The sequence below is a fragment of the Melanotaenia boesemani genome, chromosome 17, assembly GCF_017639745.1.
Source record: "Melanotaenia boesemani isolate fMelBoe1 chromosome 17, fMelBoe1.pri, whole genome shotgun sequence".
Taxonomy (NCBI): Eukaryota; Metazoa; Chordata; class Actinopteri; order Atheriniformes; family Melanotaeniidae; genus Melanotaenia; species Melanotaenia boesemani.
Genome location: NC_055698.1, coordinates 28540369 through 28567943, shown reverse-complemented (window position 1 = coordinate 28567943; position 27575 = coordinate 28540369). Strand labels below are relative to the sequence as shown.

Below are 27575 nucleotides of genomic sequence, written 5' to 3'. Positions count from 1 at the left end.
CTGAGGAGTAGGGACACAGCAAGTTGGCAATATACTGGGGGCCTGAACATGTAACGTCCGGAAAATCAAAACTAAATACAAAATTTGATGGGAAGCCAGTGAGGTCTTGATAAAATAGGGGGGATGTTGGCTGTTCTGGACGTATAGTCTGGTGACAGAGCTCCGCAGTAACTGAAGTCTGTTCAGAGTCTTAACAAAACAAGTGAAAATAGAATTACAATAATCAATATGAGATGAGATAAAAGCATAAATGATCATTTTAACAACATTCTCTGAACTTTCGAGATAACTCTCAAATGAAAAAAAAAAGTCACCGTTGAGACCGTTGCAATGAGAAACATTTGAGAAGACATATGCTTTATCAATCAGGAACAAATCCCATTCTCACAATAATTTAATGAAAAGAGGTTAAAAAAGTTGAATTTTAACTTTATGGGCTACTGTGTATGATTTTAAAATAGTATGAAATTTTAAAAAAATCTGAGACCAAATCATATATTACATTAAGGTATAAAATGATGCTGATATTTTGGAAATAGGCTTTGCAAACTTTAATTTCCATCCGATATTTGTGTGCTATGACCTCATAAGCATTATAAAAAGCATCAAGATAAACTTTACAGTGTGTAATGCATACTGTAGGTTGGTATGGTAGAACATGTAGCTGTAATAAAGGCTCAAAAATGGTAAAATTATTTTAACATTGTTTCATATGACTGCCTTAGAAAATCATGTGATAGTTTTTATGAACTGTACCTGTCATACCTGATAAAAACAACGGTATAATATTTATTTTTGGCTCCAAAGAAATGTCTACATGTTACTGTCATGGATCAAGGCAGCAGGAAACAAGGGAATGTGACTCAAGTGGAGGACTGACAAACACTGGAGGCAGGTGAAGGTAGTACAAAGATTTAATTAAACAAAAGACACAACTAAAGATGACACAGCTAACCCACACAAGGAGCTAGCAGAGGACAAAGTAAAAGCTGGAGCATCTGAGGGACTGATTACAAAACGAGAAGCAGGTGTGACAAATGATTACTGGAAGTAGGGAACAGGAAGTAAAATAAAAACAAAACTGAAAATGACAAGACTCGAAACCAGTTTTAGTATGTGCAAATACATCTTGAATATGTGTTTTTTTTTTTCTTTTTTTTTATCAGGATGGGCTGCAGGGTGTGCTTACTGAGCCTATCTTTGCTCATCGCTCTCCTCTCCCCTCCATCTCTTTCATGCATCTGAAAGCACCCTTCCTGCTACTCTTGTTCCTCTCCTCCTCCAGCCTCACCCTCTCTTTCTCTATTATCCAGTCCCCTCCGAGGTAACTCAGTGCATCTTCAGGCCGTCCTCGAAGTTGTGGTCTCGGGTTGAGGAGTGACTGGAAGAAGGAGCAGGCCAACTCAGTGAAACACGCAAACTGAGGCGCTACGGGGGGGCAGCCCTTTTGTCCTGCTTCATGTAGATCAGTGACATCCTTTGTGTTCTCTGTGTGTGGGTCCATCCACACATCTAGTTCGTCTTTGGGGCCATTGGCCTGGTCAAACCATTCTTGGTATTTCAGGTATGCGTGGCAGTCGCTGGCTGTCTCCGCCCAGGGGTGACTGCCGGTCAGCATGGCGTACGTCAGGACGCCCAGCGCCCAGCTGTCTGTACTGGGCTCCACAAACACCCAAACTCTCTTCTTCTTCTCCCTGTCATGATTAAAGCAACAATTGTCATCATTATTGCCGCTCCAGCTGTCCTCATTTCCTCGAGCCATCTCAGCCTCAGGGGTGCAGTAAGGGGAGCTGTACCAGACCTCTGGGATCCTGGTTCCTTTGGCTTTCACCTGGGGGTAAATATTAATCAGTGCACCACTTTATCTCAAGGTAAAAAAAATGTTATTGCTGTAAACTCAGAGATGCCATATTTTGACTGCTGAATTAAAGTTTTTTATGCTGACCATGCCAAAGTCTCCCAGTTTGACCCATCGGCAAGCTGAGTCACACAGGAAGACGTTCTCTGGTTTGAGATCTCTGTGGACAAATCCGAGGGAGTGTAAGTGGGACAGAGCACCACACAACTGGGACACCACCCGTTGGCAACAGTTCTCCTCCACACCCACCTGCAGAAGAAATGTAATTGATTAGTCTTTACACTTCATCATTATCTAACTAAGCAACATTATTCAGAACACCTCAGCCCACATGTCTGCAGACCTCAGGTATGATGACATCGTAGAGATCACCAAAGAGGCTGGCTTGCTGAGCGAAAATGTAGTGTGAAGGTGTTGAGTAGACGATTCCCAGAGCTCTGGTCAGGGATGGGTGGGTGCAGAACGACAGAGAGAGGTTATACTCCCTCAGGAAGGAGAAAAGTGAGGTGGATTCACGAGGGAAGAACTTTAAAGCCATTGGAGTCCCTGATGAATCAGAAGGAAAGATGATAATGTGCAATTTTTGGTTTTATTTTGGCCCCATTTGGCCACAAAGGTCACATTAACTTCCTTACCTCTCTTCTTGTGTACAGCCAGCATGACTTTTCCATATGAGCCTTCACCTAGCAGTTTAATGAGCTTGAAGTGCTCCGATGTGTCCATCTGTGTTAGAGATTGGGCCGTCAAATGGCACATCTCATCCAGAAGCTTTGTGGCAGCCTGGACACACAATGTTGCACAAGTCTGATTAGGGTTTGCGTGGAGTACAAGACTTGATAGATCTGGGAAAGAAATATTCAAAGTACACAAACAACAGTTCACCTCAAACCTGCTTGGCCTGCTTCTTTCTTCCCCATAGCTCCACCTCTTCAAATTAACAGATTTTATGTTGGACTTCTAACATGGTTTTATTAAGTTTGGCCATTTATGTGCACCTACCACAGGTCTCGCCCACAAGAGTAACTTCTAAATGTTCATCCCCTCTGAAATCATCTGTGTAGCTTCTGTGTTTCTGTACTAGCCAGACAGAAATAGTTAAATCTTTTGGGAGTTTTTATACTACCAAACTGCTGTGAATAATAATAAAACACATCCTTCTGTCTTTTTTAATTTTAGTTATCCTGAAAAACCATCGTTTACTTTTGACTTCCTGCTTCAGCAACATGTGAGCTTTATTTCTCTCAGCAGCTTGCTTGGATGGGCATGTGTCCAGCGCAGTTCTGTACACAGCTGTTCTAATCATAACAAAGTACTAACCACAATAACTCATACAATATTAGTGGCTGTAGCTATTTGAATTAGTGGCAGGAAGTGGTGTAATAACTTTAATTTGATTTGACAGTTTATTTGAACAAAGGGCAACAAGAAAAAGAAAGAAATACAACAAATCTTCCCTTCTCCATAACCCAATAAATTCTGATAATTATCTTTATTATAGTTGCATATTATTAATAAAAATAACATTCTGTCATTTCAACTAATTCCTGGAATGTTTTCTGAGAAAACAACTCCTCATATAACACAAGTTCCCACTGTTATAAGAGCGTCATTTATTAAAGAAACAATTTGTGACTACGACCAATCTCACATGAAACACACAGTTCAGTCAAAAGTGGAAAAGTAACAGGACGGAAGGCTGATTAAATGGAGATATGTAAGAACTGGTTGCACAACAGACTCAAAGCGCAATAAAAACAGAATCGATCGGTCTGCAGATGCAGATGCGGGTGACGAAAATTTGGCACAAGACTGTTTAGAAATAGCTTTGATAGAATCCTTCATAATGGTCACGTGGAGCCTTTTACAGATTTTTAAAGATAAAGAGTGAATCATGATTGAATTACATGCAACTCTCTGTTATTCTACCATGAATCAAACTAAACCTAAAAATCCGAAGCATGGATGTAGAAAAACAAACAATTTATATAATCTTGCAAGTTTTGGTAGTCAAACACGTGTAAAACACGACACGGTTCTAGTGACCCAGAAACTGGCATCACATTTTTTGGTTTGAAATGTAAAAACACCTGTTACCTGGTTACTGAACCTGCTGGTATCGTGGCAGGGTCAGGTGTGCAGGTTTACTGGCCTGTCTCTTACTGACATCAATCACTAAACAATAATCCCTAACTCTCTTTAAAAGAGACATCATTAAGACTCAGAACCAGGATGCTGATGTTGTTTTTATTACCATGTTTACCATCTGAATTTAATCCCTTGTTGCGTTTGAGAATGTAACACAACTGTTGCATCAATTATTGTCGCCAAGGCAACGCTGACAACACTTAGCCGCAGAAATAAACATGTCTGTTAATAGCCTCGTGAAATCCTGTCACACACACACACACGTCGATCTTTGTGTCGTCTGTTGATGTTTCCACTACAGCTGGACCCGAGCGGGGATTAGGTGTCGCCTTATAGATCCAGACAGGCGGCAGCTCAGCTCATTAGAGAACAACCCTAATGAGCTGTAGAGCTGTTCTGGAGCGATGAACAGGGTGCACACAGACAATGAAGTCCTCAGTCAGTCTTTGTTCACACAAGCTTCTAAAGTACTGACTCACAGCATTTTGGATTTTCTGACCATCTGTCTGGATTTTTTTGCCATTAAATATTACTGTAATCTCTTAAAAATGTTTCTGGCTAGAATTAAACAAGTTAGTTTGCAAATGTTAATGAACAAAGGTTTTATATTAACTCTTTTGCTGGTTCTGGCAACGGCTTTAGATTTTCTGTTACTGTTTTGGACATTGCACCCTCCTCCTCCTCCTTCTGCACCATCCTGTGTGAGCAGACACAGTATAATGTATGTACAATGGCTGCTCCAAGTGGAAACTGAAGTCTTTCATGCTCTAATTACTGAGTTACTTAGAACTGACCAAGGGTAAGTACACTAACATAGATATTTTTGAAAAGGGGGTTTTCCCTTCTCTGTCCCTCAAAAGAAAATCTTATTCATTGCAGTGCTTTGTACACAAAATTATCTGCCCACATGAAAACATATAAACACAGTTTATATGTCCCCCCCCACCCGACACACACACATCACACACAGTTTCTTCCTTTTAGTGGTCGCCAACAACGATGGCCTTCTCATCATTCCTCAGTGCACCAATTCAATATCTGACCAGGTCTGGTTCAAAGTTGGTGATTCTGACACTGGACTTTCTGTTGCTGGAGTGTTACTTGCAGCACTGTTCTCTATAAAACATGTTCTGATTTCTGCATTACTCACTGCTTAAGTGCACGTTTATGTAAGAAGTGCTGTTAGCATATAAAGCTCTAGTGTTATCTTGGCTGCCATTCCAATGTAAATAATTGATTTTGGTCATATTTATGGTGCTAAACCAAGGTGATAATCAAGTAAACAAGGGGAAGATTAAACTTTTAAATCTAGGTTTAAAGTATTTTTTTTCTCATGTGTCCATGCATGAAATCTGGACTGTCTATATATATATATATATATATATATATATATATAAACACCAGCAGTTATCAAAATACCAGTTGTTGCATGCTCAGGGCCTGAGATTAAGGTTCTTGTCTTACACTACCTGTTACATTCACACACATCGAGAGGTAACTTGGGGTTAAGTGTCTTGCAAGGACACTTTGGCATGTAGTCAGGGCAGCCTGGAATTGATCCACCAACCTTCGGGCTGGAAGACAACTGCTCTTCCTCCTAAGCTACTACAGTCATCTATTATTACTATTATTATATCTAAAGGGTGTTTCATAGTAATTATTGGCCCAAGTTGTAGGCAATCTTAAATATAATAGTAGAAACACAGCTGTAGCTTCAATGAGGTTATTTTGTCATGGTTTAATTTATATTCTGAACATTTCAAGTGAACATTGGCTTTAGGGGTTGCAGAGATAAGTGGAAAGAAAATGAAAAGTTAGTAAACAGCGACAGTGAAATCCCCAGAGCCATGTAGTACGACTGGGAGGATATTCAGTGAGCTGCATAGCTGACATGCTCACACTTGGTCAGATTTAGTAGTGTGAGACGACGAGGCTGAGGAGGCACTAGTCTCAGCTATATAAGATCAAACTCTCTAACACCATCAACTGGGAGAGCAGCTGAATGCCCATATTACATTAGACACACAACACTGGAGTTAACCGGTGTGTGTTTGTCAGTGATTAATAGTCTGGTTCTCTACATGGGAATGAATCTCTCAGGCCACAAATGCTGGAGTGATGAATGACAAGATGTTTTGTCTATGCGAGTGTGTCATGAACTCAGAGGTTTGTTTTGAACATACGCCCTCCTTTCTGCAGCAGCATTCATCAAGAAGTCAACCCGGCTCAAAAAGAAAGAAAAAAATATATTATTTTTAGTAAATAAAAAGCTTCTGACCAAGATCTAAAATTCTTTCTATTTAATTATATAATAACAGTTATTCCTGTTGTTTTTGATAGGAACCTTTTTCCCATAGTATCCAATTATTAGATTATTACAGTTAATATGTGCGAAAGCAATAAGATGTTTTTAGATTTTATTTCACACACACACACACACACACACACACACACACACACACACACACACACACACACACACACACACACACACACACACACACACACACACACACACACAAATAACTATAATTAGTTAATGCAATATGCAGAAATTCTTGTCTTCAAAGTTTGTTTTGATTATCCGGATAAACACTCCCCATTTCTAAATGTTGGCAAAACTAAAAAGTCAACAAATTATATTTCACTAAACTTTGTAAACGCGTAAAGACTTAATTCAGAATAAACCCAAACTATTAGCATCCTTATTACAGAAACAGTGAGACAAATAATGTAATATCTTTAAATAAAATTGATGAAATGTCCCTTAAGCTTGTGAAAACATTCCTCATGCTGGTTTTGGATCAGTGAGGGAATTCCTGCTTCAACCTACTGTCATTTTGTTGCAGGTCGGAGGTGTTTTTCCTCAGTTAGAAGTTTGTCATAAATCTCTGTCCTACTCTTCATTCAGCAGGTGCCCAGGTCAGAAAATCCTCCTCACCGAGTCTTCTTTCCACCTGCAGTACAGAAGTGTGAGCTCTGACTCCGCTACAGTCGGGGTTCTGATGTGGTCTGCAGCTTCCAGATCGTCCGACCAACTCAGCGCAGGATTTCATGTCTTCTGCAGCTGCAGCTTTGATCCCAAAATGTTCTGTCCTCACTTCCACTCCTCCCCATGCTGCTGCTGTCTTGCAGGGCAGAGGCTGTCATTCATGTTTATGTGTGTGTGTGTAAGAGAGTTTGTGTTACAGTAGGTCTTTCATTTGGGTTCAGTTTCATGTGTCTCTGACTGATGTGAGGCATCCCCACTTCTTTATTAGTTACTTCTCTATTTTCAGTTCCCACAGTGAGTGTTTTGAACATTGAGTTTCAACGTCACAATAAAAGGAGTTAAAATAGCAAAACAGCAGAACATGCATGTTAGATTAAATTCTTAATTTACTCTATTGATTGAGCATGCATCTTTGTTTGTCAGATTTTTCTTTATGTTTGCCCCGTGATTGACTGGTGACCTGGCTAATGTGTACCCCACCTCTTACCCTCTGGGAGCTGAAATCAACACTGGCCTAAACCTTTATGGGGCCAAAGCAGAAGCAAGTCAACAAATTTGTGCTAATGGATAAAATAGTTTGACATTTATTTTTTTTCTTTGGGGCTTGCAACACAATTGGGTCTTTTGCAGAGGTTGTTGTCAGGGCGGGCCCAAGCCTTTCTGGGGTCCTTAGCAGAATTTGTCAGAAAAGTCGACCACTGGTTGAAATAACAATAGTAAGAAGAGTAAAAAAAATTAAGTTATTGTGTGTATTATCATTTTGTCTATATTATTCAATTATATTTTTGTAATATTTAAAAAAAAAATTAAGGTAACTTGACATTTTAAGCACTCTTAGGGCTTCCTGGTGATGTTGGGGCCCCAAGCAGCTCCGCAAGCCCCGTTTCCACCAGCAGATCCGGGTTGGTATGGAATGGTTTGGGTGCAGTTTCGTTCAGTAAATCGTGATCTCTGCTATGTTTTCACAGCCAGTCATTCCTTTACCCAGTAGACAGCGTATAAGCTGTATAACAATAGATGCATAATAACGTGATGTCAGAGTGGTGCAACACCTGCCATGAACTATAATGAAGAATGTGACACAGAAACCAGGGAGCAGAATGGTGGACATCCAGCAGTTTGTTTTCTTTCTTCTTGGCATGTATCTTTAAACAACATTAAATCCATCGTGTATTTAAACATGAAGCTTTTGCTGCTTTGTTCTTAGTGCACAGTCAAACAGGAAGTGATGACTTTTTCAACCAATCAATGGACTGCAATAAGTCAAGTTCCGAACTTTTATGTTGGGTTGGTAAGATTGAGACCCCAGCGTAAGGGTTCCATAAAAGTGGGACGGTTCAGGTAGGACATTCTGGTACACTTCCCAATTTTTTCCTCTGAAAAAAAAAAAAAAAAAAAAAAAAAAACACAATCTGGGCCTGTTGGTGAAAATGGGGATTTAGTTAGCTAATGCCTTGTGCTGGGTCTAGCTGGAATATACAGCCCCCATGTAGAATAGGATGAAGTGTCTGTTGCAGTTTTCTTTCAGTAATAGGCTACATAAACTTTTTCTGTTCGTTCAACCATTTTCTACAAAATGCAGAGGAAACAAACATAAATCAATAAAATGGGGCATCATGCCGACAGTCATTGGCAAAAAAAAAAAAAAAAAAAAAAAATGTACAATGGCTTAGCTTCTAGTTTTAGTTATGTTATGTAAAGGCTAAAGGGCTGTGATGTTATATCAAGTCATGTATGTATATTTGTATGTAAATAGAAGAGTATCCATGGTGACTGCATTAGGGTTCCATGTTCTTTGTGTAATTGAGCTGGTTGTTAATATAATTCCAGCTGCCTCGGTGACAGCCAACACATTCTATATATTCAGTTAACTTCTCGAAAAGATTTCTCTTTTCTCCTGTCACTTGAGCTGAGAGCCAGTTTTTGTTTCTACCTACTCTAACCTCATTAATTTTGATCCAACTCATTTCAAACAACAAAAATGTGGTGAGTAAAAGTATTCAGTATCAATATCGAGGCTTATAAATGAATTAATGTCTTTAGACAAAGATATGTACAAATGTATACACACGCACACACACACACGCACACACAAACATATATATATATAGATATATATATATATCTATATATATATAAATATATATGTGTGTGTGTGTGTATATGTACTATATATCTTAAACATAACCTCGGCAGTGTTGGTTTGTTTGTCTGTTTGTTAGCAAGATAACTCAAAAAGTAACGGTTGCATTTTGATAAAATCTTCAGGAAGTCAAAATGGGACAATGATTAGAGTTTGGGGATGATCTTGGTCACTGAGGGGATCCTGGATTTTTTTAAGTATTCCTTACAGGTGCAGGGCAGGTGCAAACATCCAGAAAAATTGATAAACTTTGCCACGTCCGGGTCTTTCAGCAGTGAGAACAAATCAATGCTAAAGTGTAACACCACTGAATTTTTACCGTTGATCCTCATTGATTTTTCTTTGATTTTCGTAGTTTCCTCTAAATATGCTGAAAAGTTGTGTTGTGGGTGGCTGCCATGAACATGGTTGTTCCACAGATAACGAGAGATTGATCTTCACGCTATCAAAAAGACACAAAAGCACAGAAAGGTGTGAAGCTGGGTAGCAGCCATCATACGTGTCAAAGAACTCAGAGTCCTTCCAAATATTTGGGGGGGTTGGTTCTTGGCAGAGGTCTGCACTCTGTGAGTGCTTCTAATTTTTTCATGGAGCTATTAAGAAAACATTCACGGTATTGTAAAATCAAAAATATCAAAAGATAATTATTCTAATTCCTTTCATTGCATCTTAAATGTTTTGTTGTACTGTCAGGCAAGGTTGTGTAATTCATGAGGACCTGCTGAAGTCAAGGAACAGACTGACCCCGACTGCCCTGCCAGACCAATATCTACTGCCCAACAGGCCAAAGCGTCAGAGAAACCAAGTGCAGACGGTCGATAACAAAATCGTCTCTGCCTTTATTTATGATGATTCTCAGGTATTTCTCATCTACTGATCCTAACACCCAATTTCTAATACAATATCTTTAAATGAAAGGTTTGATTTGGGGATCCATCCATTTGATTTAATTACTATTTCTTTGTCTTTTTACTACATTTGTTAGATCTATTCTCTGTGAGGGATTTCTGGTAAATTAAGTTTTGCCTCTTTCATGCAGATCCCTTCTGTCATTCACCACACCGTGGGGCACCTCAGATCTCGACTCATGGAGGTCAGTCAGTGGAAGACCCACATCTCTGAGTGCATTAGCCAAGTGGACCAAGAAATTTCTGCTGTGGAACAGGTACATGCATTAACATTTAAAGGTTAATTTTTAGAAAAGTAAACACCTTTTTCAATTTGTTAATTTTGACTTCATTGCTACTGTTTTTTATCTGCAGATGAAAGATGTTGTTGAGCACTGTCTTCATGAGACGCAGGTGTACAGTCACCTCATGAGTGACTGTGTGGCACTCAGTGGCAGCTTGAGCTCATCAAGTCTTGGCCCGAGACAAGACCCGGTCCTTTCTGACCTGAAGAAAGAAGAGCAGTTGACCAGCGAGAGCAGAGAGCTGCTTCAAAACCATACTTATGTCCTGCTTGACAAGCTAAGGTCTGGCAGACAAATAAATGTCTAGATCATTGTTTATTTCTCATAGAATCATCCTGAACAATGTGATGATATTTCATTTACCATTTTTGGTTTTAGGCTACTTTAACTGAAGTGTGTTAAACGAAAGCCCATATGGATCCAGCAGATGATCAGATGTTGCTAAATAATATTTTGTGACATGAAAACATTCCACATTAACATATAATCTGCCTTTGTCCAGTTCTCTGCAGAAAATCCGCCATCAGCTTCTGGGAGATTTTCAGGACAAATGTGAAACCATCAAACTCACCAAGAAATGCATCACTGATGGCCCTAACATGCCATGTTTCCAGCTGCCTGCTACTCAAAGCAAGCCCACCCATGTAAGCCATGATGATTGGCACTCTCACTGCAAAACCCTGAGGCTGACAGCGAATGACCTATTTAAGGGGTCGTCATTGTTCAGGAGGAACTTGCAATTATTTCTGGTTAATGTAAGGCAATGCTTTTCTGTATTCCAAGATTTGGGTTTTTAATCTATTTTTGGGCAATCACTACTGAATATATCAACATTTCCACACTTGTATGCTTTTCTAATTTACCACTACAGCTAAAAAACACCCAAGAGAACCTACGCCGCAGCACACAGAGCTCTCTGAGGAGGAAGATCCATGAGCTGACCAGGGACAATGAAACACTGAACTGGGAGAGGCAAAGGGTCAGTCCACTGGATTAAACAACGCTTTACACAGTTTCTAGCTTTAGAATGACTTTTAATTCTGATTATTCATTTAGTATGTGTTTTCAAACCCTCAGATCCAGAATGAGATATCTGATCTGACAAAATACATACAGATAATGACAAGTCAGATCAGGAACTGTGATTCCAGGTTGGATCAGGCCACCCACTGCCTGGAAATGCTCAACCAGAGACCCAGATATGAGCTCTGCCGGGACCACGTAAGTCCTACAATGAATATGGTTGCAACTGGACTGGAGCACTTCAGGGGGGATGCAGCAGACATCCATTTAGTGTTTGAAAGTTAAAAAAAAACAAAAACACACACAAAAAAAAACAACAACAAAAACAAAAACAGTGTTCTGAGTGATCACAGAAATCTACCATGGTCTAACTTTTTTTGTGTTGCTTCTACAGCCTCATATCAGTCTCACCCGAGAGAGATGGGACCTGGCAAAAATGACAGACAGATTTTTCTCTGCGCTGAAGCGCGCCCAGTAAGTCTGCCCACTTACATAAAGGGTCACACTGTTTGCACTCTAGACTAGCTATGGCTGTAGACTTTCACCCCACTGACTGATCCCTGTTGTTTTTAATTTGTAGAAAAGATCTTGAGCTTGAACAGAAGCACCTGGTAATTCTGGACAACAAACTAGTCCAAAATGATCGTACCCTGCAGGTGCAGCAGAGATGCTATAACCTGCACCAGAGCTTTCTGCCTGCCCTTGACAACGCTGTGGTCCTTGCTAACAAGGCTATGCCACAAGCAGCTACAAACAGCACCCACACTCACAACAATCAACAGTGCAGTGCATTAGCAATCTGCTGGCGCGTGTAGTCTTCTCCATGTGTTGTTACTTTCATTAAAATACATATGAGCATACTTATGTTGGTTTTTTTAATGTGTACTTTCAGATGTTTGAATACATTCTTTGCCCAGAAATAAAGCCTGTCTAATTTAAAATGTTATGGATGGATTTTAATGAAAATTTCAGGAATATCAGAAATAGAATAAGGAACATGTGATTAGATTTTGGGGGTGATCCAGATTACCACCTGGATCCAGGATTCTTTTTAAGAATGCTTTACTATGAGGAGATAGGTATGATTTTGCCATTAGAGTTTCTAACTTAAAAAAATGCCCACAATCACTGGCAAAATAAAGTACAATGGCTTTGGCAGAGTCTGCATCTCCAAGTTCTTCTAGTTTGTAATATTTTTGTCTTTCTGTTAAGTTGGTGCAGCGCATAGTTACCAGATATTAATTGTTTAGCATACACACAAATCTTTAATAGTGACTCATGTAAAGCATAATATCTTTTTTATTCTTGATTGTTACTTTTTTCTGCAGTTATAGTAGAACAGGCACCAGTAAACTCCAGTAAACAGTGTAATCTGCAACAGGAAGAAGTCCAGTTAATTGAAACTCTATGAGCAACTAAAAAAAAGTAGCGTCGGTTAATGATGCAAATTTAAACTTCAAGAATTCATTTTAGTCTATTATTAGATTGGTTTTTCTCGAATGGAAGGTTTTAAAATGCCACGGTGCCACTTATGTAATCGGTTTTAAGCTGTTGATCTTTCAGTCCTTCTATCCCACTTTCACTCAACAATCAGTCAAAGGATTTTCCTCTCACACCCAGAGGAACAGTGACCACAGTCCACACATACTGTACAAGTCTTTCCCCAGAGGTCGGCATTAGTTAGGATAAAAAAATCTGTCTGTGTGTGAGAACATTTGTCTGAGGCCACATGTCAACAAGCCGACATTATGCAAGTGACTCTGTGTTACTCAAGTTCACATGTGAACAGCAGCGGCCTGTACGTCCTGCTTGTGTGTTTCTAAGCTGTGCTTGGACAGAGTTGTGTTTGCATTTCAATTTCAGCTCAATATTTCTTTTATCCCAGAGGGGCAATTTTATAAGTCATAAGGAGCGGCATCCTTAAAAGCACAGACAACATAAGGAGATACACAGTGCTTAAAGCATAAAGAAAGTGCTAAAATCAGAATAAAACCATGCCAGCAGCTGTCAGTATGAGAGCACTCTGTGCTTAAGATGACGTACTATGTACCGGAGTGTGATATCTGAACAGAGTGCAGTCAGTGTTCAAGTTGGACTGCGTTGGGGAGAAAAGGCGGACCTTCTCTTCTGTGGTCTGCTGCATGGACAACACAGCCTGCAGACTGAAGACAGCCACTCAAAAGCAGAGTGTAGAATGTGTGATGGGTCCTGTGTAATCCTGTGAGCTGTGCGGATTTCCAGTTTCAGCAACTAGATGTTGACATTTACAGTAACACTGAAGCATAACGGGTGTTATTTCCTAGTAAACTACCAGCAGTTTCTGTTGCTGTTTTATTGAGTTTAAACTGAGCCTGTCTATTGATATAGATAGAAAATATGTTATGTATGTAACATGGAAAATTTTGATTAAATTTAATTTAATTTTAATTTTGGGATGAATAATGCTGGATTTGCCTAACTGAATAGTTTGTAACAAAATGACTAACAGATAATGCCATTTAATGGCAGCTTCAGTGCTTTATTGTTCCCCAAAAACTACAGTTCTCACCATATATACATTATGTCCTACCCAATAACCCCAAAATATGCAATCAAGCACAGGACTATAATTAGAGAGAAACATTTAATTCTGGGTCTTAAAGCAAAACTATATCATTTTCTAACCTTACAACTCTATGCTTTGTTTTGATAGCACTCTGGCATTTATCCACATTCCTGGGACTGTTCTGTAATGTCCTGGGACTGAGAATCCAGACTTCACATCTTAGTGTTCCAGCCCTGAAATTCACCTGACAGCATATTGTGACCATGGCTGACTCAGCAAAGAAACCTATGATGACATTATTGGGAGAAGCACGGAGAGGAAAGAGAGAAAGAGGTGAGACAAGAGTCAACGCTGGACTAGCATTTTCCTCGCTGGGGAGCGCTCAGAGATGAGACAGGATGTAATTAGCAATTGGCTGAATTAGCTGTCGTTAGGGGGTGCCAAAGTTCAGTAGTGCTGCTGATTTAAAGATGTACAGTTTACAACAAAAACAACAAGTGCATACCCATAATGAAATAAAAAAATATCTGCAATGACAAGGTCCATTTATAATACTTTTGGAGCATCAAGTTAAAACTTCTGAGATTGTTAAGATGTGTAAATATCAGTATATGTGTTACAAAATAAATAAAAAAATTAAATAAATACAAACCTTTTTAGGATGAATATGAACATCCCATTGTAATGATGCAGCTCTAGCTTTAAACCATTATCAAATCATAGTGGAGTACGTGAACATTATTGCTGCTCAGGCCAAATCTGATAAAGTGAAGCAGAACAAAACAAAAAGAGGTTTTCGTTCAGACAGTTCAGGCAAGTTCTCAAAAATGGCCATTTGGGCACCATTCTATCTAAACATCCCCCAGTTTGGGGAACTAAGGTTTTAAAAGGCTAACTATCTCGTTCTAGATATAAATAATTCCTGGCCAAGCAATAAAACATATTTCCTTCCAACATCACTAGATGAGTTCAGCAAGTTCAAGATAAAATACACACAAATGATAAAAATGTGTCTATTCTCATAACATGTTTTAGCTTTTGAAAATCAATTTTGTTCTCTTGAGATGACAAGAGGTTAATTTTGAAAATGCCATTTTTTTTAAAAACATGGCCTCTCTTGGCTCCAGTTGGCAGGAAATTATTGATCAATGTAGAAGTAAAAGTTGAACCACATGAAGCAGTCACATCTGTTTCAAACTAAAATTTATTTAAGTTAAAAAAATGTAAAACATACAATAACAAAGACATACAAAATGCATAAATAAGGCTGTATAAGTCACTTTTATATTATATTAATATTATTAAACATCACAATATGCGTAGAAAATGTCAGATGCCAGCATCTTAAACTAAACATGTTTTAAATATAAAAAGCTCATAATTAGCATCCTAAATAGAAAAAATGTTTCCAAATGTTGTCTTGACATTTAGCTCATCGAGCCGGCCAACACTGCAGGCACTATGAGTGTAAACAGTCTCATAGGGAGATGCTAACAGGTGACAGTTCATCAACACAGTGTATTAGTACATTTCAAAAGGCTACATATAAATTGTGGCATACATTTCTTATCGCAAAATCACAAGTGAAAAAAACATAATACATTCTGAATTTTATTTAAATAGAAGTCTATATGAAAACCTGATGAAAGAGAAATCTCCTGTAAACAGCGCACCAAATCAGCCCCAAAATACTTCAAGTGTTTCGGATCAGAGCTACTATGTGTAAACAAAACTGAAAGTCATGCTAGTAGCTTTGAGAGGCTGCGTACTTGCTTTACAGTAGAGCTTTAGGTTGAACAGAATAGAGCTTGGCAACTGACATTGCAGCATAATGCAGCGAAATGTAGCTTCCGTTTGCACAGCTGGCACAATCTAACAATATTCAGAAATATCCAACACATTCTCATGGCGATATGTATTCATCAAGCCACTTCAGGGATACTTTTTCTTGTCATTAAGGCATATTTAAATATTTTCCTTTGACATGTTTTGGCGCTAAAATGAGTCTCCAAATGGTAAGGGTTTGGGTAAAAGTACAAGGCAAGGTGTAATTCTGTCACGTTATAATATGTTTAGAGTAGAATAGAACTTTATTGTCATTGGAACAAAAAGTGCAACAAAATTACTATTACTATAAATGTTTCATAACTTGCGTTTTTATGACTATGTTATTTCACAGCACTAGGCTGCAGAATTTCATCCATTCAGAGTAATTAGACTCCAATGACACATAGAAAAATGTACAATGCTTTGCAACTATGTGTGGCATGACTTGTCACAGTATTCTTTTGCTCATGAAACTTGGCTGCAAAATCAGTTGGATAGAAGTTCTTACATAGATAAACTAACTAGATGGTAGGAGTGAATTTCGTTAAAAATATTAACACTGTGAAGTGAGACTCTATAAAATTCAAAGAAATGGATATACAGAGAGCTTATTTCCATAGATGTTTCTTAGCATGTTTGGCCACCTTAGATGCAGGTAAGTTTCTACAGCTGCAAGGCCAACACAAGCGTTAGTATCAACACAAGCTAATGTTAGTTTTGCCGCCAATTCTTTGCATTGAAAATTTGAACGTTACTTCAAAAGAATGGTGGAAAAGAATAGATTAAATTGATGCACTAATGCATAATTGACACTGGAATGTCACATTGCCAAGTTCTGTACAGAACAGGTTATGTTAGCTATTTTCCTCTAGCATGTTAGCATGCTAAATAGCTAATTAGCATTAAACTCAAGTTTTGTCACTAAAGAAATGTCAGTTTACAGGCAGACTATTTGCTCATAAACTAACAGGTTAACTGAAATTTTGATACAATGAAGAAGTTAGAAGACAATCAGAGGATCGACGGTTATTGCATTTTTGTGCAGTCATTGTGAAATTCTGCATAAAACAGTTGCCGAGATATTTCTTTAAGAACACCAGTGAATATTTCTATAGGGAAACAACATTGCCAGATTAAATGAAAAAAAATAAATATTATCCCAGGAGAAAATTGTAATGCTGTAGTAGTTTTATTTTTTCTTAAAGTAATTAAGTTAAAAAATATTTTACACCTTTAATATATACTTTTTATACCCTTGAAACTGGGTTATCTGTACTAATTTAAAAGTAATCCATCCAGTTTGTTGTTGCAATGTTTTAGCACTAAAGCTGCAGCCTGGCTATTTTTATTATCCTTAGATAGTATACTAGTATAAACATATATCGCTCAAAAGACATCAAGTCAACAGTGGTTTTGCAAGTAGACATAAAGAGCTGTTTACATCCTGAAGGCTTACACTGTAGCCCTAATGTTTTTTGCAGTTGGACTGTATTTGTAAGTACCGTAACACAGGTTTTAAAAAATGACAGAAGACGTGTAACCGTTCGGAGATTTCTACGGCGAATCTGTTAACATCGAATGTGTTTTGCACGGCAGGGAAGCAGGGAGCCGTCAGCTGTGGAACCTCTTGATTGATCTAAAACAGACAAAACATTAAGAGTTTAGTCAACTTAACAAAGAGATGATGTCAAAAAAAAAAAAAAAACAATCCCCAAAATTATCCTAACTAATCTACAGTTCATCTCTACACTTAAAATGTACAAATAATAGTAATAATAATAGTGAATGTCTGATTTTACTTCTTTCTTCTGTTCTTGGCTTGTTATTTTCACTTTGTCATAATATTTTTACTATTTTTGGCAGAAGAAGTAAGAAGTAAGAAACTAGGAAGTCTTCTCCAAATAAGATGAACTTATTAAGGCTTAAATATTTTTTTATTTATAGTTCATTGAGAATGATCAAGTCAAATCAAAATTTATTTATAAAACACCTTTCATACACACGCAGTGCAACATGCTTTACATAATAAATTTAAAACATTTTTAACATTGAAAAACAAACCTTCACACATTCAAGTATGAAACATCAAAGTTCAAGAACACACACCTGATCCTACTCTTTTTCATACACGTCATCACACTCACAAACACACAACGCACATATACAACCCCCATCCCACCCCCACCCACTTCTGCACAAACATGAACTTTAACTTCTAGTTTCTGTCTTTTTAACATAACTGGAGATCTAGCTTGACGCTGAGGTGAGGAAATTATATCCTGGGGGATCTGTCCACACCAGGAACCACCTCATCAATGACCACAGAGGGCGTCACCACAGGAACCGCCCAGATCAAGGCAAGCCAGGGTCAACACCACAGCCAGGTGTGCAGGGCTCTCCCAACCACCTCGACCAGGGCGATCCCCACAGCAACAACCCTGCAGATCGGGTAGGCATAGCCCCCGATGTGGAGGATCCCCATTAAGAAAACACCAGAGTTAAAAAGTAAAAACAAGATCAAAACAAAAATGGACTAAATCAAACAGGCTGTTCTACAGACAAGAATTATCCTGAAATAATATAGATTAAATAATTCTACCAAATTTCTAAAAGTCTTTTGCAATCATTTTATCTGTTTTTCTCTTTGTGACTTTCTCTCGTCATCTATAGTCTTTTTTTATTGTCCTGTGATGAAATCTTGAGCTTTTTTTAAAGGCCCAAAATGTGTTTTTCAATTTATAACAATTCTGTCTCAAGTTTAATTTCTATAAAGGTTATTTTATGAAATGGAATAGATGGAAATTGGAATAAAAGTTGAACTTACATGTTGAAGAGACCTTCGGAAGTCGTCGGAAAGGTGCCTGAGGTGACGGCTGGCGCCCTCAACTGCTTCAAAGGGCAAACTGTCATTTTCCTTTGCAGTTTTTAGCCAGTCTACATGAAATCTGAAGGACTCGCTGTACACATACAACTGAGAGTATAACTCGTCAACCTGCAAGGACATAAAACACAGATTCGCTGAATGAATGAATTTTTTTTAACCATCTATTCATCTGATATTTAAATGTAAGAATTCTAATTTCTCCTTCATTTCAGAAAACTAATGGTTACCTTCAGGGTGGTCATGGCATTTAGATGCGGTAACTTAGGAAGACTTTCCAGTCTGTTTTCTAAAGGGGCAATCCTTTTCAGTTCATCATCAGACTGGAAAGACAACAAAAAGAGGGAAGGTGGAAAAATATTTTAATGCACTTGTATGCTTTTTGCACCCTGCTCTAATGATTTATGTAAAGCACTCTGAATTGTCTTGTACATGAAATGTGCTACACAAATAAATTTGCCTTTGCCTTTGACCACATGTTAGTAATGATTTACCTTAAATTTGATCTACTCTGTTATGATAGCTACAACGACAAAGAAAAGTGACATTTCCTCAAAACCTAGATGGGAAATGTTCATCCTTTTGTTGCTTAATTGCTCCATCAATAAAAATCTAAAAGATTAAAATAATAAGTGAAATCTCACCAAATCATGGAGTTTTTTGGATAAGTTCGCCAAACTGTGAATCTGATGGTTCATTGAGATAAAATCTCTACACGTGGGCGAACTGTGGACGGGATGAGATGAGGAATGGACCAACAGCTCAGTCAACAGCAGCAGGTGGAATAGACAAGACGTGGACTTGTGAATTACTGCAAAGAAAAGAAAACAATACAAAAAATTAAGTCACAGAATCATGCTTTGAGCTTATACAAGTGTCACAATAAACAAATGCTAACCCTTCAGTGAAACAACATGTGATCTAAGATTTAGCTGTAATTGTTGCACACAGTCCCACAACAGATGTCTACAGGCTCATTCACAAGCATTACAGCATAGATTCCCTCCCTCCTCTTTGGCCCAGAGCCGCTGTGTGTGATTCAGACACAAAACCACGTAACTGGATGGATACTTGTTTTGATTTCTTAACCTCATGACCACATGATTAGTCTCAAAGCAGTTGCATGTAGCTCCTGTGAATGTTTCTGTCTGTGTTTGTCATGGCTGTAAAGAAGCCATTTGTCTGCCATAACTGTAAGCAGGGGCCAGAGGAGCATTAAGGGATATTATCCCATTTTTTCCACATGCAAGGCACTGCTGGGATTTTAATCCAGGATCTCCTGTTTACAAGACAGGCGCTTTGACCAACTAAGCCACAGCACCTGCACACAGCACTACCTGTACCACAGCAACTGGCATCTTTTTATGGACTTTTAGGATTTTTTATAAAATGAGGATTGTGACCTTTGACAGATGATCTATGAAGAGTGACATTTCCAATAATCAGTTACTAAGAGCCCATTTTTTCTGCTTTTTCTTGAGATCAATGAGGAATAAAGATGCACTCTGGCTATTTATCATAACAGGAGGGTAGAATGCACCAAAAATCTTGCCATGAAAAATTTGATGAAAAAGTTGATACTAGAAGGGATGGTAAGGTTTCCTCCAGTCGAGGTGTAAAAGGATGTTGTACCATCCTTTGGAATGTCAATTCCAGCACACCTGAGGATTGAGTCTGGCCAAAAGTCAATACTGGGATTATTTAGGTGCAATATCACTTTCGATCTAGCCTTGGAGGAATAAACCAGCTACTTCATCTTGCATTGGTAATGGACGCCGCTTGAGAATATTCCCAACAAGTCTACGTGTGTTTTGTGCTAATGAGGAAAGTTTATGACATGGTCCTTCACTGTGTCCTGTTGGATGTGATTTAATAGCATGGGATGTTGGGCATTTTGCTACTGCTCATTTGGTTTCTGACAATTTGGCATGACATTTGCATTGTCATCTGAAAGTTTGACTTCTTTCTGGAGGGTGTTGTACTCTGCCAAGCTTGCCCATGTCAGTGGTACTGATTAATGTCCAGCAGTTCAACCAAGGGCTGGTGGACTTGGAGTTCAGTTAGGTTGGGCTTGCTCCTTTTCTATCCTACAGATTATGTAGTTCTATTGGCTTCACTTCATGGGGAACAATGGTGCAGATGGAGGGCTAGAAAAGACTGACAAGAATCTGCAAGACAATTAACACATCCACATATGCCATCTGCAATGAGCAAAGGTTTGACTTTCCAGCACTGGTCTGGAATGAGTTGCTGTGACACTGAGCTGCTTAACACTTCACTGGATACTGTGAATGAGAAAGGCTCCACAGGGCCCAGCAGTACTTTTTTAGCGTAGTTACTTATTATTGTTTACTTTTGCACTGTAGTTTGATCACAATGTTTAATAGCACTTAAATCAAAGAAACTTGTGCTTTTAGAGGGTGCCAACATTGGGGATTCACAGCCTCACAAAAAAGGGAAATTACATTTAATATGATTTAATTGTCATTAGAGATAATGTGATTTCCTGTGGCCTAAACATCAGCTATTCTAAAGATAAAAATATGTTTGTTTCGGTTTAAAGATTAAATCTTTTCAAGTGTGAATGAATGCTTAGACATCAGTCAGGTCAGATACTGACTTCCTGTTTGCACATTTTTCTGCAAAATGAGCGTGGGTTAGTGAGAAGAGGAAACAGACACTGTCACTGCATTATCAATGCTTATGTAGCGTCTGGGAAACATAAATATCAGATAAACAGATGACGCAACAGGCATCTTTATGAGAATGCAGAATCAGTTTAACAGGAAACAGCAGCATCACACCTTTTCAACTTCAGTCTTTGAGATCATTAATCTCGTCATTACCTGTGAAGTTGCCCTGTTGGATTTTATTAAAACATTATTGCATTACTCCAATATTATAAAAATTTACTCCAGGTATTTGGTCAATAGAAGAGCTTTCCTCCCAACTGTAATATTTCTACCACCTGCAGTGGAAGTGACTGTGGAGACAACACTGATTTATTCAGGCCATATTATTTCTTTTCCCTTTTCTGTCTTTGGGGCTGCATGCACAGTAGCTGCAGACTTGAACTCCAAACTGCTGGCTTTTATGTGGTTTTATACATGCAGAAGCCATGCGTGGTTGCTGATGTGCAGAAAATCTGCAGGATCCCAAATTGTAATCTGCACACATTTTTCTGTGGAAGGGTTTTTATTTTGCAGGCTGGTGACCATAGTTGCACTAGACCAGGTGACCATGACTTAGTTTGATAAGCTCTTGTGAATTTAAAGTGAATGAGATGGACAGTAAAACCAAAAGGCTAAGCTTCAGAGGCTACAGAGCTGAGGCAAACTACAAAGCTTAATGATCATTCTTTGTAGGTTTGTAAATTATGTTTATAGGCAACATGGTTTAGGTTAAGAAAATACTGTAAAATATTACTATTCTGTTTTAAACATACAAGCTTAGTGTTCTTAAAAATAAATAAACTATCTTCTTGTCTTCGTATTATAAAAATTACAAAAGCAAGAATCATTTTGAGACATATTTCCCTCTGATCCTTTGTAGACTCTGGGTTTTGTCTCCTCAGCCTTTTTAATCATTGACTATTTGTCTTTGATCAAGATTAATTCATGTCTGAAAACACATTAACCTTCAGTTTATGCAACTTCAAAAACCCCAAACCCTGTGTAACAAAGAAAAGAACTGTCTGTTGGGTGTGTTAGATCATGGGCAAGGTATGAAAGGAATGCAGTGTTTTTCTTTTTTTCTACCCTGCCTGCTCTGGGCCTCCAGTTGGAAAAGAAAGGGGAAGCTGGCTATGAGGTCTGACTCTGACTTAATCTCTCTGTGGTGACATCAGCAGACCGACGCCTCGGGCTGCACTTTTTAGAAAAAAAGAAAACATCCACTTTGTCTGGAGTGTGTGGGCGCTTTAAACATGTTTTGCTACCACTCAGGCACTAACATTCACTTTATGAGTTTATATAAAGGTCAGAGTTCAACAGTGAAGAAAAACAGGCGCTTTTTTCACACTTTTGACATTAACCTTGGAAAAAAAAATTGCATGGTCTTATTTGTGTCACATCATTGTATTCCCATTAAATTAAAGGCTTTTCTTCCTTCAGTTCATCTCCGAATATTTAATGCTTTGTGGAACCAATTCCTCAAGCTTTATGCTTTGTTATGACATTTGTAAAAGATCCATTAAGCTTCTGTATGTTCACAAACTTCTTAAATTTGACTTAATATGAGCCATTGATTCATCACAGCAGAGATTTATAGAAATTAACTTCCTTGTTTTTCTTTATTAACAAACTGACCCAGCAGCTGTTTCACTCTTGGCCTACTTTGTCTGTGACCTTTAGCACATCTTACTAGATGTCTCATCAGTGTCAGATTTCACATCCGGATTTTACCAGCAAGACGAAAGTATAGCAGAACTGCAGCAGCCAGATGGACTACAGGTTTGTAAGCTGGCAGATAATGCTAGATTGTACTGAGATGGTGTTTCAGAATGGGCTGATTTAGTGTTGAATTATTAGGTTTGGGTGCATGGTAGCACATGAGAGGCTTGGGGATGAGTAAAAAATCAACTTCCACACAAAACTCACATTTAAATGTTATAAATTTGGAAAGGTAATCCTTTACATCCAGGAATTTGTTGTTTATGAAGAATTGTGTAGAGTCATGTTGCACAGGCTCACGCATTGTGCTCCATTAATCTGCTTTTCTCTTACAAATTACTGTAGAAATTTGTTGGACCTGATAAAATATATAACTTGATAAAAGTGTGGACTGCATGCAGTAATAGATGGAAAAGCACAATAAGCCTTAAATGATGTGATCTGCTTTTGCAAAAGGTCCAACAGATTTTTTACACTACTGAGCTAAATGAACAAAAAAAATTCAATACAAAATTTGGACACAAAACCTGGAAAACCAGACAAAATATCATGTTATTTCTTGAACTAAAAGCAACTCCATTGGATAATAAACTCAACAAACTGTAATAAAACACAGCTTTTTAAGCACAGTTAACAACCAAAAGCATTTGTACCAATTCACGCATAATATTCTAGCCATCGGAACTTCCAAATAGATCCAAGTGAAAGTTTCTGTATTAACCTAACCTAAAAATGATTATCCTATTATAGTGGCAGAAGATGTGAAAAGTGTCCATTTTATCCCAAGTAGCCATTAACTTTTCCTAAACCAAACCTAAACCAAAGAAAAAGAAGAAATGTGTAAAGTCCTGGGGAATTTAATCACCTGAAAGAGTGCATATATGGACTCTTTATACTTTTTCTACACTTAATGTGGACTTTTTGAAAACCAGATAAATAAAATTCATAGAAATTTCATTAGAAGCCTTCTGATGTAATCATATGGTAATTTCTGGTTTAGGAAAATCCTACTACTGAAGCCTGTGTTGTATTAGATAGCAGTGTTTCTGTAGCTTGTTTTTTATAAGGTACTATAAAACATAAATAATATTTATTTAATGTATCAACTTGTATTTATTAGTTTTTATTAGTGTTCATTGATAATTAGACAGCCTGACATGTTGGTTAGTTCAATAACAATTTCTCCTATCTTGTAATGGGTTCATTGTGGCTGAAAGTCCACTGGCTCAGACATTATGTAGCATCACTGTGCCTTCTTTTAATAAACTACTGTATCTCCTTTCTTATATAATGCTATGTTTATATGTTTGCTCTTTTAGCCTCATAAGACTTGAAAAAGGGTGCTGCATGACTGAAAAAACAATTCCCTTAGAGAGAGTTATGAAATATTGACACCTGTATTTCTCAGTATGAGTCAGACGTTAACTTTCAGACAAACATGGTACTATCTGGCCTGTGTGACGAGTTGGGGTGAGAAAATGTCTGGAAATTAAACCTTTAACCTTTTATGATATCTGTCTGCTTGCATTAATCAGGTGATTTAGTTAAACCAAATTGTCTCTGCATTTTGTGGAGCAAAGTTTAAACTGAATATCAGTGGCTTGAATGACAAATGTTTCATTACAAACACGTTTTCTATTAAGCTTCTGCAATGAATAAGTGCAAAGCTATCTGTTATCAGTTGTTGCATCATGGTCGTCACACACACAATAACAGGCTTCATTTAGCTACGGACACATGCTGGAAAGTTGGAAAAAGTTCATTTGGCTGTTGGAAAATTACTGAGGAAGGAATCAGAAAAAAGTCTGGGTCAAAGCAAAAAGAAAAACATCCACCGGCAGTGCAGCATACAGTCATGTATCTGGCAAAGTAAACAGATGTGACAGCATTACAGCTCACAGCAAAAGTTGCTTCAGAAGTAAAGTGAATGGGCCATCTTTGAAGTATTTACCAGGCCATTTTGTCAGAACACATTCACTCACGCATGAAACATCAACAAGTGTGAGCAGTGTCTCACATAATCACCCACTTCCACGGTTTCTGTTTGACTCTGTGCACACCCCCTTTTTTTTTTTTTTTTTTTTTTTGGCTGCGTCAGACAAACACAAGTTTCCTGTGTACTCAGTAAACGCCTTACTTCCTCTGCTTGCTTTACTTTTGCTCTCAAGGATTCCTAATGAACTTCTAAACAGGTGCTCTGTTAACTTTGGGAAACCTGGTGAACCACAAATGTGAGGTTTCACTTTCATGATCAGTTTTTTTTCATTCTGAGCTGAAAAATGCTGCAAAAGTTCAAAAACACAATTTGAAGAGAGTATAAATGAAATAAAAAATTCACAATTCCTCTCATCTGAACTTTTTTTGATCCTTAAGATTTTGTTATGTATAGTAGCTGGCAACCTCTGAACGTTAGTGGCTGTTTTAAACAATAACCTGCAGGAGTGAACCCTCTGCTCATCACCAAACTGCAGACAGGCACCAGTACCAGTACTAGCTGGTAAATATACAGCTGAGCATTAACCAGCTAAAGAGGCCCGATAATTCCCTTTGTAAGTGAGACAGCAACTGTTTGTTTGCAATAATAACTCTATTAATGATAATTAATAGCACATAATAAGCTGTTATGTAAAATATACAGATTGAAATCTGAAAGAAAGCATGTCTTTAATTATAAAAAAAATAACCAGAGAGAAAAGGTTATGATTTGAACAAGATCAGGTTTTGGCATGTTTGAAATCTAACACATTCAGTTTTGGTTATACAAAAATTTATAGAGAAATAGTGTGTTTTGTTGTGTGTCCCTTCAATTTTTTGAGGTTAATCATCTGATAAGAGACTTTCTAGCACTAACTTGTTGGATCTGACATCTTAAACACCCTAACATTGACAAGGAACAACAAACAAGGACATGTTACATGAAATAGGAAACTCAACTTTAACTGATTTTCCATGCAAGAAAAATGTGGTGAAACTTGTAGTTCCACAGAAAAAAGGAACATAATCCAAAACCATCAGGCATGCTATTTAGAAAATGGGAATTTCTGCAACTTCTTATATTACAATTATATTATAATTGTTTCCTTATACTTTGTTAAGCCTGATGATGGCATCAACAGCCCAGGATGAGGATATCTGAACAGTGTCCTCCAGAAAAAATGTGCCTTTATTTACCCACTACTGCACTTTAGTAATGCCCCACAAAAGTAGCCAAGGCTACATTGTACATATTAAACCATCATGGGGTACAGATGACTCATGAAATCACAGTTAAAATGAAGTATAGCTAAAACCAAAGCTTCTTAGCTACTTCAGTACAGTACCACATTGAGTCCCTGGGGGTAAACTGGCCTGGTGCTGACTCACCCCAGCTCTGAAAACATCATCATTCTGACCCCAAACAGTGAGTGTGCTCCCTCCATTACAGTAAGTGTACTGGTGATGTGCAGTGATGACATCACTGTCTGCAACATTACACATTTTTCATCTTTGCTGCACTTTCTCCTGATTTACTCTCTAATCACATTTTATTTGCCATTAAATGTGTCTTTCATGTCATATGAGTGTTATGTAATAGAACACAAAGCCAAAAGAGTCAAGTAATAAGCAACAGATGATAAAATGGGATAATAACTGGAGCACAGGTGAAAATATGAACAATAATGGCTCATTTCCAAAAAAAAAAACTTTAGAAGCATCTCAAAATCTTTTTATCTGCTCTTTTTGTGGTTGAAAACTACACAAGAAATAAGAATGATGGTTTTATGCCAGTGAACATTTTGCAGGCTTAAAGTCCACAGTAAACACAAGCACTTCCAGCTTTACTTTCATGTACAAAACTCTGTAGCGGCAATGCAAACATTCCTTGCTGGTGCCTTCAGATGGAACAAGGAAGTCTAATATGTGGTCTGAAACATCTCTCAGCAAACTAACACCACAAATTTATGACTCTGTGACCTCCAAATGACGCAATAACGGACAGAAGACAAAACACAGAGCAGTCTAACACTAGCTTGCTGAGGCATGTATTTACGCATGTATACATAATGTTAACTAGATCATTAAAACAGATGTTATTGCAAATTACGTCAAATATTTAGATGATGATGCAACACTCGGCCCAAACTGTCAGTGATTTTATTTTAGTATGTTTCCCCTTGATCCCTTTGCTGGCATAACTTTCATGTTAACCACAAAATGCAATTTGATATGAATCAAGTACTTCATACTCTTAAATTTAACCAGAAGTATTCATGTACTTCAACAGAATTCTCAATGAATCATTTTCACGTTGAATCTAAAACTATTTTCTTCACTGGATTGTTTCCAAGGGAAAACCCTAACACACACACACACACACACACACACACACAAACACACACAACGGGCCAGCCAATCACAGCCCAGCCTGAAGCTAAACAGCAGGTTATTTGTAGATTTTAAATTAAATGAAAAACTAAACACGTTTTAGCCACAAACAGCCATAATTATGCACCCTTTCATTCATTCATTCAATCATTCATTCATTCATTCATTCATTTACTCAATGATTTTCACTCTCAAACTCGCAGACTAAAAGTA

General features: G+C 37.9%; 3 protein-coding genes and 1 non-coding gene across 5 annotated transcripts; 1 reads left to right on the top strand and 3 right to left on the bottom strand.

The window, feature by feature from the left end:
* Nucleotides 1-896: 896 nt before the first annotated feature.
* On the bottom strand, nt 897-7083 carry si:ch211-171h4.3 (serine/threonine-protein kinase SBK1). Its single transcript, XM_042012522.1, has 5 exons — nt 6837-7083; nt 2494-2638; nt 2202-2404; nt 1946-2107; nt 897-1831 (listed from the first exon to the last, which is right to left on the bottom strand). Exons 1-5 carry the CDS (start codon nt 6840-6842, stop codon nt 1205-1207), a joined length of 1143 nt encoding a protein of 380 aa, XP_041868456.1. The 5' UTR covers nt 6843-7083; the 3' UTR covers nt 897-1204.
* A 1756-nt stretch (nt 7084-8839) lies between these two features.
* LOC121628011 (tektin-2-like) lies at nt 8840-12203 on the top strand. Of its 2 annotated transcripts, none has more exons than XM_041966904.1 (9): nt 8840-8981; nt 9832-9997; nt 10178-10303; nt 10401-10612; nt 10833-11085; nt 11202-11309; nt 11408-11551; nt 11748-11827; nt 11934-12203. In XM_041966904.1, exons 1-9 carry the CDS (start codon nt 8977-8979, stop codon nt 12166-12168), a joined length of 1329 nt encoding a protein of 442 aa, XP_041822838.1. In that variant the 5' UTR covers nt 8840-8976; the 3' UTR covers nt 12169-12203. The 2 variants fall into 2 exon arrangements, with proteins under 2 accessions (XP_041822838.1, XP_041822837.1); XM_041966903.1 differs by having other exon boundaries at nt 11387-11551.
* A 4987-nt stretch (nt 12204-17190) lies between these two features.
* On the bottom strand, nt 17191-26474 carry LOC121656448. The gene is made up of 5 exons (XM_042011439.1): nt 26318-26474; nt 19251-19417; nt 18865-18929; nt 18550-18751; nt 17191-17361 (listed from the first exon to the last, which is right to left on the bottom strand). The coding sequence occupies exons 1-5, from the start codon at nt 26472-26474 to the stop codon at nt 17191-17193; spliced, it is 762 nt and encodes a 253-aa protein (XP_041867373.1).
* Nucleotides 19855-19928, bottom strand: trnat-ugu. Its single transcript has one exon. It is a non-coding gene; the product is annotated as a tRNA-Thr (tRNA).
* Nucleotides 26475-27575: the final 1101 nt, after the last annotated feature.

Bases quoted from the DNA above. Each gene is read 5' to 3' on its own strand.
- si:ch211-171h4.3 (XM_042012522.1), bottom strand. The intron at 2,108-2,201 runs GTCTGCAGACAT...TTTCTTCTGCAG, and splicing joins ACGATGTCATCATACCTGAG to GTGGGTGTGGAGGAGAACTG. The intron at 1,832-1,945 runs GTCAGCATAAAA...ATTTACCCCCAG, and splicing joins AACTGGGAGACTTTGGCATG to GTGAAAGCCAAAGGAACCAG.
- LOC121628011 (XM_041966903.1), top strand. The intron at 9,998-10,177 runs GTATTTCTCATC...TCTTTCATGCAG, and splicing joins TTATTTATGATGATTCTCAG to ATCCCTTCTGTCATTCACCA. The intron at 11,310-11,386 runs GTCAGTCCACTG...TTATTCATTTAG, and splicing joins TGAACTGGGAGAGGCAAAGG to TATGTGTTTTCAAACCCTCA.
- LOC121656448 (XM_042011439.1), bottom strand. From the start codon at position 26,474: ATGTGTAATGTTGCAGACAGTGATGTCATCACTGCACATCACCAGTAC. The intron at 18,752-18,864 runs GCATCTAAATGC...AAAAAAATTCAT, and splicing joins GAAAGTCTTCCTAAGTTACC to TCATTCAGCGAATCTGTGTT. The intron at 17,362-18,549 runs GTAAGTTCAACT...TGTCTGTTTTAG, and splicing joins TCCGAAGGTCTCTTCAACAT to ATCAATCAAGAGGTTCCACA.